Source organism: Camponotus vicinus, unplaced genomic scaffold (assembly GCF_025532165.1).
Source record: "Camponotus vicinus isolate PSW18456_S1 unplaced genomic scaffold, iyCamVici1.0 SCAF_11, whole genome shotgun sequence".
NCBI classification, from domain to species: Eukaryota; Metazoa; Arthropoda; class Insecta; order Hymenoptera; family Formicidae; genus Camponotus; species Camponotus vicinus.
Genome location: NW_028141947.1, coordinates 8152658 through 8164006, shown reverse-complemented (window position 1 = coordinate 8164006; position 11349 = coordinate 8152658). Strand labels below are relative to the sequence as shown.

General features: G+C 29.9%; 1 protein-coding gene across 1 annotated transcript; it reads right to left on the bottom strand.

The window, feature by feature from the left end:
- Positions 1-5018: 5018 nt before the first annotated feature.
- Positions 5019-10044, bottom strand: LOC145961856 (cytokine receptor-like). The gene is made up of 9 exons (XM_083082364.1): positions 9912-10044; positions 9516-9756; positions 8353-8643; positions 7365-7673; positions 7052-7209; positions 6742-6910; positions 6263-6571; positions 6018-6166; positions 5019-5945 (listed from the first exon to the last, which is right to left on the bottom strand). The coding sequence occupies exons 2-9, from the start codon at positions 9739-9741 to the stop codon at positions 5451-5453; spliced, it is 2106 nt and encodes a 701-aa protein (XP_082938490.1). The 5' UTR covers positions 9742-9756; positions 9912-10044; the 3' UTR covers positions 5019-5450.
- Positions 10045-11349: the final 1305 nt, after the last annotated feature.

The following is an 11349-nucleotide window of genomic DNA, read 5'->3' as shown; positions in this document are numbered from 1 at the left end:
CTTGACTACCAGCGGGATGGTTGCGGGAGGGGGGCCGAAGGCCCCCCCTTGCATCCCCCGCGTGTGTGTGTGTACACCATAGACTTATATAATAGACCGCGCCATCTTATGGGCGCACGCACGCCGACATAGAAGGACAGAGATAGTGATGGAGTCGTCCGCTCTCTCTCATATTTGAGAGAGAGTGGGAGAAGACGGAGAAGACGGAGAAGGCGGAGAAGGCACTATATCTTATTCTATCTTATTCTCTCCTTTATCCCCACCTTATCACATTTAGACAGAGAGAGCACAACTCCAGCTATTGCTCTCTCACTTTTGTGCCAGCGTGGGTTGCTCTCACGGTTGGCTTGGTCTATTATATAAGTCTATGGTGTACACATATATATGTGATATTTCTATAACTTAGCGACATGGAAGTCACAACGAGCAAACGTAAACAAAAAAATTTAAACACACAAGGAAAATATAATATGAAACCGTGTTGAGCAAATGTAAACAAAAAATGTAAACACATAAATAGGATATAACGAAAAGATGACATAAAAGTATGAAACTTCAAAATTGCATATCTCAGGAGCGAAGAGAGAGTGCCACAAAATTCAAACGGTGTATTACTTAGGAATGTATCCTCTACAACATATGTGAAAATAAAAATTTTTCGAGCTGTGTGACCTAAAGTAAACATTTACCGAATAATAATTATCAATATAAGGATATTTGTGTTGTACATAGAAAACAGATTATTAATATAATTAATATAATTAATAATTTGTTTTCTATAACACAAATGTTTCGCAGTAATATTAGCAACATCGATGTCTAAATTTCCAAAGTTTCGCCCGAATAATTTATTCTGACGGAATAATTCAAATTTCAATTTTAATAAGAAAGTTAGATACATTGCGAAAACGATTGTATGAAGAATAATTAATCAATTATGCATGTGTGAAAGATTCCCTTTAAATAACTGCTTTTTTTAAATTTATATGTCGTATTAAATCTTCTAATAGAATTTTTTGCTTGTAAGAAAAGGAGACACGAAATAAAATTTTATTCGAGAACATTCATTCGAATCAACGATTGAAAATTACAGAATAATATTTATTTCGACATTACTGTCTTTCTCTGAATGTCAGTCTCTTGTGACTTAGATTTGTCCATAATAATAATCCCGAATTAAAGCTATAAGTTTAACCGCTATTATATTTTAAGTATATGTATATCGAGACTATGTTGTGAATTAGAAGTCTTGAAATTGATTAAAAAATAAAAAAAGCACAAATGCTCTTGTTCAATCGCGGAGTTAATTTTGCGATGATCAAATATTGATATCGCTCAGAGAGAGCGAGAGATGAGCGACGGAAGACGTTGAGATTTTTTGAAAACGAGGATTGATTTTTTTGAACAACGGATAAACCGTTATGTTATTAGGTCTGTTCTTTTTAGCTGCACTGCTGCACTAGTGCAATAAGTTGGAAAGAGACAAACATACTTTCTTTCACTCTAACTAATTGCACTAGTGCAGCAGTGCAGCTAAAAAGAACAGGCCCATTGTTACGACTAAAGCCTCTTGCACAATGCTAGGCAACAGGCAATAGAAATAAGGAATAGAAACTATTCACCAATAAATACGCGGAATAGAAAATATTCGCCAATAGGAGCAGAGAATAGATACTATTCCTGTTCTTATTGCCTGTTGCCTAGCATTGTGCAAGGGGCTTAAAGGTGAACCGTCGAGGGAACAAAGCGAACAAGAGAAGGAGAGAGAATGATAGGGAGGAAGCGAGAGGCGAATATTCGATTACTAGATCCTTTCGAATTTAATTAGTCTTTTATTTAAAAAAACTTAATGTTCTGCCGCGCTTCTATCGCAGAGGTAGTCACAAATACGAATTATAGTTAGACCGACAATAGATAGTCAAGTCATGGTCATCATCAAACGTCGCGGATGACACTTGCGCTCGCAATCGATGTCGCACGTTAACGAATTCAAAGGTTTAGACTCATACAATAATTAGTATAAAAGCACCACTTTATTGCAGTGACACTTTCCCCAAAATCGTCTTTTTATTGTCTCTCGCACTGGCACTCTTCGATCGTTATTTTAATCGGAAAGAACTCTCTCGCTTAGAACTCGCGGTTTGAAAATTACCTTTCTCGTTTGAAATTAACTTTCTTTGTCCTTAGAGTCGTACGCGGAAACGAGATCTAACGACCGTTCGCAGAAAAAGTCGAGAGCTTCTTTTCGAAGAGGGGGTGAGATACGAGTTGCCCGATACCTTGATTTTCGGTAGTCTCGCCCAGGCTCGTGCCAGACAATTATGAAGGCCTGAGGCAAGACGATTACGCGATTACATGAAATTATACAAAAAAAAACCAAATTTTTATTATTACGCGTTAGCAGAGAGAAAAAAAAGAACATAAATTTTCTTGTGAACTTAAACAGCTCTAATAAGTTATATTTTCAGCCTGTTAGAGGAGCACATTCTTTTGAGATGAATATTGCGCGATGATTTTTGCTCGGAAGGGAATTTAACGGCGATCGTGTAACGTAAAGGCGAATGATGGATATCCTATCATGAAAACAACAATCGAATTATTTGCGGAGCTTGAAGCGCTGTAAAATCAAAGAACGGTATCGATGGTTTGCTGTTTTATTTCGCTGATAAATCAATCATCCTGTTCACTCGGCGTTTTCTCGCGACTGATTTTATTCGCTGTTCGCAACGGCATCGACAAATCACAGAATAATAGGGAAACAGACAAGCGAAGGCTCTTTTTAATCGCGTCACAATTGCGACTTGCCTTCAACTCGTGTCGATTGATCACGCTGTATAAGTAAAAGTTTATTTATATATAACGGATATTCGTTGCGATTTATGTTAATCAAATATCTTCCACGAACATGAAAGCCATGATGCTTATGCCGAGTAACCCATTGAGCTTAATTACAAGTAAAAATTTATTGGTATTGCTTCTACTTTTTTAAAACTAATTGCTAATTAAAATTAAAATTTTTCTTTAGATATTTAAAATTGAGAATTAATAAATATTTAAAATTAAAAAAATTGGAAATTTGTATATAATTTAAAATACGTTATGTGTTAACATCTTGTATATATTATGTTAAAAAGGAGCAAATGAAAAATTACTATTCTTAATTCTCAAATCGTCGAAATAAGAAATAAGAAACCTTCAATTATGTCATCTAATTATGCGACCTAATTATGCAACATTTTCATAAAAGTATCTGTACATCAATTGTTGTTTGTGCATTAATCACATTAACTTAACATTGTGCCCAAGTAACCTACATAGTTATATAAGGTTTGTTTGATGTTTCGCACACAATTAGGCGCATAATTCGGGATAATTGAAAAGCGCGATATTCATATTAATATTATTTAAGGGACCAAATATCTTTTATTTTTCAAGAAAACAATATTAAAACGTATTTTAAGAGTATTTATTCCTTGTTTTATCTCATCATGAATTGGAAACAATATGAAAAAGTTTTATGAAATCAATATATATAATATAATATTATTATAATATAATATAAATATAATATTAACAAATTATACTATATAGTATGAATACTTTGGTATATGTTACGCTTCTAATATAGATAATTTATATTTAAAAAACCATGTTCAATCGTTGTATTCCTGTGTAATAATTTTAAGCGTATCACTTTTGCTTCTTTTTGAGCAATTCTGTCACGCAATAAAGGTTAAGCATCAATTATTAACAAAAACAACGTTAATTCTTAATTAATCGCATATAATGCGAAAAATTTGGTGTTAAAAATTTACTAGGTTAAATAAAGCTTTAAATATTTGCATACACAAGATGCAATCAAAGAGAAAAACACTGACTTGGAATGGAAGGAATAAGAAATTTCAATTCTAAAGTCTAATATATAGAAAAATATTTTCTTTAATCAGTTTATCTTGAAATGCTCATGTATCCGAGACTAAGTCATAACAGGTGTCATCGTGTTCTCCGTATTGTCCGTGAGATTTGGAGTGGATCACGTTAGAGGTAGATTCTCATTAAGATTCGGTTACCGATCTTAATTGAAATATATGACTTGCGGCAATCTTCACTTCTCGTGAAACACTTCTTTCATCAGTTTCAGACTGACAGAATTTGACTCTCAAGTTGATACAATCTTGCGGAATGATACGGGCGATGGATCTATCTTAATGCTGCTGTCGCTAGAAATTCAATCGTTGTGACCGATTATGTAACAGATTTTTAGTCTCTTGAACAACAGCTCGATTCAGCTATCGTTTATATGGATCGCTGTCCTTGTGCAGTCGTTTCTATGATAATCGAATTTTTCTACAATTTTGAATTTTGCACTTGTAACAACAGTTAATTTTTTCAAATTTTACTTACTATGTTTGAAATGAGACCAGTTGGTAATTTCACATCAATATTTCACATATCTTCATATTTTAATCACATTCTACAAGAAAGCAACATAATATAATACATAGTATAACAGTATTTATTATAAAATATATAAACAAATTATAAAATATTGAGAACTAAATTGACATATTATAAAATATTAAAAAACTAAATTAAATATAAAAATATATTTTTTAAGGGAATAACTATAATTATATGGTATCGTTTGTTTTAAAAAAAAGTTACATTTTATATGTAAAATTACAATTTTTTTACTTTTTTCCATAATGTGCACAGCACAAAATAATGGATATGGCAGTGATAAATCCAATAACGCTTAGAATTTTTATCATAAATCGGGTAATGAGTTACTTAGAAAATACGTATATTCTAATAAGAATATTTGTATAAAATTCTACTTAAATCCGATTAAAAATGTGAGTTTGATATTATTACATTTGCTAAATTCAAGTGAAAAAAAATTGCAATAACATACAAAATCAATATCTTACTAAAAATTATAGAAAAAAATACAGTTAAACAATTTAAATAATGAGTTAGACAAATAAACAAAAAAGTATAACTCAATTTCTGATTCATTAAATTATTTTATTATTTTTCAAAAGTTGTTTAATTTCATAAACAATAACAATCGTTAAAAAAATGTTGTCTACCTTATTTCGCATAATGCAAAATTTTGCTAATGCGTTACATCATGCTTCCGAGTATCGCAATTACCGCAAATGTTAATTTTATAAAAAAGAATAATATGTTAATAATATTTAAGAACAATATTAAGAATAATATTTACACATAAAATATAATATTTACACATAAATATTTATAAACGTAAGTATTTACAATAGATGGTCATAATAATTTTTGTCTTCTTCTCAATAAAATACTGACCATTACTATAACAATTATCTTTTCCAATTTTAGATTAAGGTCCCGCTAAATATTTATTATTGGAACCGATATTAATGGCTCTAAATTTATATTGTTTTCCAACAGTCTTGCAATCAAAGGTTCTAAGACGAAATACTGGATGTCGTCTCATAAGTAGTCTGATATAAGGAGCTACTAGGTTGACTCTCACCATACTTGGTCACCATCGTAACTTCGAGCATATACGTAGTATAGGACGTCAAGTTTTTGACAGTTCCGAGTATCATGTATGGATGGTATTTGACGCTAATATTGCGCTTGGGTTCTTTGCACTTGATATTTAATACTGAATTAATAGGACAGTAGTAAATTTTCACTTCTTTGATGACCCCAATATAATTTAAACAGTCAAGATCCCATCCAACCTCGATGAAGTCTAATCCAACACGATTAATCCATATGAATTTTATTCTGTCCAGCTTTTTTGAGCGAATCACCGTGCAAGATGACCATATCATACCGCTGCTGCCCTTATTCGTATTTGCGGAAATCGCGAATTGATATATTTTGTTCGAATCTGGTACAGTTATGTTATAGACTGTAGTATTCATGGATACATGTGTCCAGTTCAAGTAACCCTGCAGATAGATAATTTTAATTTGCGCGCAAAATTATTCTACAAATAAATAATAGAGAAAATCAATACATACTGTGCACTGATAAGGACGATCGCGTTCGTTTTCGCACCAAAAGATGGTATAATTCGTGATGTCTTTATGAATAATCGGCGGCACCCAAGACAATTCGTACAATCCTCTTTCGAAAGCCATTTTCGTAAATTCTATCGGTCCACGTGGCACTGTCCGAAAAATATCTCATATTAACTGTTCGCAATAATATATATTTAAACGTTATGTAACTCTTCTTTTATCATCAATCATTTTGATATACTTACTCTCATCTCGATTAGGTACAATAATTTCCGTATAATTATTACTAATGTCGATTTCATTCTCCGAGTAAATTTCAAATCGGTATTTATTAAAGCTGAGTCCTTCAAACTTGGCATACGTTTTGGTTATCTCGATTAGTTGGAGAAATGTTCCATAATTATTTTCTTCCACATAATTAACCCAATACTTAAATTTATTACCATTTTCGTAGCGTTGCTGTATCATTTGCCAATATAAATATACATCCCTGCTTCCATTGTTCTCGACAATTTCGAAGCTACCAATATCGGTTCGCGGTGGAAAGCTAGGTGCTAAAAAAATAAATGATAAAATAATATACGTTAATAATAATCTATTTATTAAAATTTATTATATAAATTTATTATATAAATAATTTTATATTTATTGTACTATAAATGTAAATAAAATAAATGTGAATCAAAGACTATAAATTTTCTTTCTACTTTATGAATCCACTTACACGTTGGCAATGTCTTAAATCTAGTAACAGCGGGTTCACTATACATATTCTCTCCTACGGCCTTGGCGCTTCTTAAATAAACGCGTGCATCATACGCGGTATTAGCGTATAATCCGGCAAGAGTGAAACATCTCTTTTGCAAATGAGGCTTCGTATCAATATTAATAATCTGCGAATAAGATATCGCGTAATCGAGATTATCATCATTTCATAAAATAAATTTAATTACAAATAAATTTAATTATAATAAACGATGAGTTATTTTAAAGAGATAGAAAATACCGCTGATAATGTAGTAAATTGATCCTACCTTCCATTTCTTTTTATGATCCCGGTGATACTTATACATAACTTTATGAGTTAAACCGGGAGGAAAACTCTTCATCGGAAAGGGAGATTGCCAACACAACGTTGCACTATTCGATGTTTTCTTAATCACCAATACATGCGTAGGTTTTGCAGGAATAACTGAAAATAATGACATATATATATATAATGTCAGTGTTGGATGTCAAAAGCATATACTGTATTCAAAGATTATATATGTCTCATTATTTATTCCATATGACATCATTTCATTACATGTAAAGAAATAATCCAATGACTAAAAGAGATTTATATACCTATAGCAAAATGATCGATATTATCATATGTGAAGGATTTCGTGCCAAACATATTTTGAATTTCCATTACGAATTCATATTTTTCTTTTGTTTGCCTGTATATTGGATATGTATGTTGAGTCCAAGTGCAAGAATCATTCTTCGCTTTTTCTATAGGACAAGGAACATGTTCTCGTCTTCCTGTTGTTTGTATTACATAGAATAATTTATGGGTTGTTGGTACATAGTGCTGTGGTACGTCCCATGTACATGTTATACTCTTCCCATTATAGGATCTACAAGTAAAATTTCTTGGCAGTTGAGGTTCATCTGTCGAATAAAATAAAATGCATCACATAAAATAGAGGAGAATATGTATATCTGTTATAATTACACAATCAATTTTTAAATATATCTTTCAATTTTCAATATGCTTGATCTGTAATATTCCCGCTAATAAATCTCGCTGCGAATTATCTTTGTTCGAATTTGCATTCATAAACATTGTTATGATTTGTTTTTTGTATCAGTTGTACTACTGGCTACTTCATTTAATATAAATTCTCAGTTTTTATCGTTTCTAAGTTTACACAGATTTTATACAATAAAAAGCAATTTAATGCAACATGTATAAAACATGTTATATTTTAAAAAAATCATAATTTTTTTAAGTAGATATATGAATAAAATGTATAATTTATATTGTCTGTGTATTTATCTCAAATATTGCTTTTGCAAACAAGTAGAACTGAGTAGTAGTTTAATGTACAAGTTAACATTTTACAAGATAACAAATTACTTGAATAACTCTGAATATTATACAATATCTGCTTTTTAGTAATCTTTATAGTTGACGATAGCAAAATGATTTCTAAGACATATATATGTCAAACAATTCACTCATAATTTTTATGAAAAGAGAATCAATGTATTATATTGTCTCCATAAAACATCATGTAACTCGAAAATATATGAAAAAGATAATTCACAAATAAATATGATTACTTACACGCAACAAAAACTCTATTAAAACATACAGTTACGAATATTTCACCAGGTACATCCAAATTGCAAAAATATATAAATTGTCCGGCTGGTGGTGATTCAATGGTCAACAGTGTTGTTGTTTCATTGATTGTAGTAACGAATTTCTGCTCTATTTCTTCATCATCGCGAATGAAGAAGATATTCGAAGAGTTTAAACCCGAATATTTTTTTGCTATAAACGTTTCATTTAAATTACACCAAATTTGCAGGTTGTCGCCATATTTGACAAATATGTGACCTTTCGGCACTGTCCCTATAAAGAGTAAAATACAATTTATTACATATTCGGAAATTTTAAAAATACTAAATTAAAAATACTAAGCAATATTTGTTTATAATGTTTAGTTAATAATAAATTAATGCGAGAATAAGTAAGCTCTTTAAAGAAATATGTATAATATAACTTTAATTGTAAGTCCTACGTATGTATATAACGTTGAATATTATAATATTATATGCAATATGTGTGTGTGTGTTATAACATTATAAAACATAAAAATAAGTGAAACTAAAAAGAGATGATTTCGGTTGTATTCAATCATAGATCATGTATAGATAATTTCGGTATCAATTATATTGTTGGCGTTAAATATAAATGTATGTTTCATTTAGTTTAAAACTAGAATATCATAGACAGTTAAGAGATATGTTTTATCTATAATCCTGATATATTAGGCGTCACGCGTGCGGAATAAATCGAAAACAAACAACTTTTATATCTTATCTCTAATTTAAAATGCATATAAATCTAAATGTATGCACTGCCTTGAAATTTGTATATTATATATATTTGTACATAATATAATAAAAGTAAAAGAAAATTGTCTTTATAAAAATATAAGTTGATAATTTATTCGTGTGTGTAACACAGTGTTATTCTAACGATTATTTATAAGCAAAGAGAATATGATGGTATGCGACGGGGAGTGGCTCATTATCAGTAGCAAAACATCCAAAGACATGAAATTATTTATTATAAAATAAAAGCAAAATTTTTCATGCTTATTAGCGAAAATTATCTGTCAAGATATATAGGAAATTTATCGTCTTATGCATTGCAATTTTTTACATTATAGAAATATCGCGCTATATGAAACAAAAAAATTGATCATATTTCAAACTTACATCCTGCTGTTTTTTGTCCAGGTGAGCTTGTTTTGACTTGCTGCGCACTTACCATCAAGGACAGGCAACTCAAAACAACAAAAATCCATCTAATTTCCCATGAATAATCTCGTCTGTGTGCAATCAATAAATGAAATATTTTATTGAAATAACATTTCATTATCGAAGATATACACAAGTGAGGCATTCTTCTTGGACATCGTATATTAGAGGTGCTTGAAAACATTTTTTTGTAATCTCACTGAAAAATAAAAAGACTCGATTAGAAATAATCTTAAAATCTCTCTCTATATATTTCAAAATACAAACACACACACACACACACACACACACACACACCTAAATTAATGATATAAATAATAATTCAAATTAATATAATTCCAAAAATCAACTTACAGCTTACTTGAAGCTTGAAATAACCGAAGAAAATATTATAATGCCAAGTTTCTTTACAGAGAACGAAATGAATAGCATGTAGGAAGGAAAGACAATTGAAACAGATGTGATTCGTATCCAAGCTAAGGTACAACTGACTTGTCGATCTAGGAAATATATAAGAAATCTAGAGGATAAACATGTGAATAGAAAGAATACATTCGTTTATTAGCGAATTTTGGAGGTCATGACACATGAAGAAGTGACATTGTTGTGTTTCCGATAAGTTATTTTATTCCCTCGCTATATCACCGATAATGTAAATATGTAGTCTCTCTTTCCAAACGATCTTAACGATTTTATATGAAAAAAAAAACAGGTCTTTAAAATAATTTCTCAAAATCTCTGAACGTTTTTTTCGATAAGATTTTTTGGATAATTAAGTGTCAAATTTTCTTTTACGAAATGGTCCAAAAGAAGCATTATTTTTTTGCAAGTTTCAAATTTTTTTCACTGTATATAACTTCACTATATATAAAACTAAGATACAAATTAGAATTTTACTGAAATAAAAACTCATCTAAAGTTATTTAAAGAATGCAGTTTTGTCAGTCTTTAAATTTTAACAAAATATAATTTGTAAATAATTTTTTTTAGTCACTTGTGACTAGGAAATAATTGACATTTTCGCTATTAACAATAAGAGAAAATTACCTCCAAATTGTTTGAAATTATTACAAAATAAATTATGTATGATGCGTATTGCATACGACACTGCTATAGGAAATAATATTTTCGCAAATAACTATATTTACAGATATGTATTATTAACGGTGAAGGAATATAATAGAAAAATTACGCATTTTATCCAACTTCAATTTTTTCCTCTTCGACAATGAAATTGAAATAATACAGAAGAGCTTTCTGTTAGAATAATATTATAATAATCAATATAAGAACATTTGTGTTGTAGAAAACAGAATATTAATATAATTAATATAATTAATAATCTGTTTTCCACAACACAAATGTACCATAGTAATATTAGCAACATAATCGATGTCGCATAATCTACTAAATTTCCAAGTTTCGCGCGAATAATTTATTCTGACAGGATAATTCAAATTTCAATTTTAATAAGGAAGTTAGATACATTTTGAAAACGATTGTATGAAGATTAATTGATCAATTATGCATGTATGTATGAAAGTTCAAATATTCGCTTTAAATAATTGTTTTCTTTTAAATTTATAAGTTGTAGTATTAAATCTTTTAATAGAATCTTGTTTGTAAGAAAAGAGAACACGAAATAAAATCTTACTTAAGAACATTCATTCGAACGATTGAAAATTACGAAACAATATTTATTTCGACATTACAGTCTTTGAATATCAGTTTCTCATGACTTAGATTTATCCATAATAATAATCCCGAATTAAAGCTGTAAGTTTAACCGCTA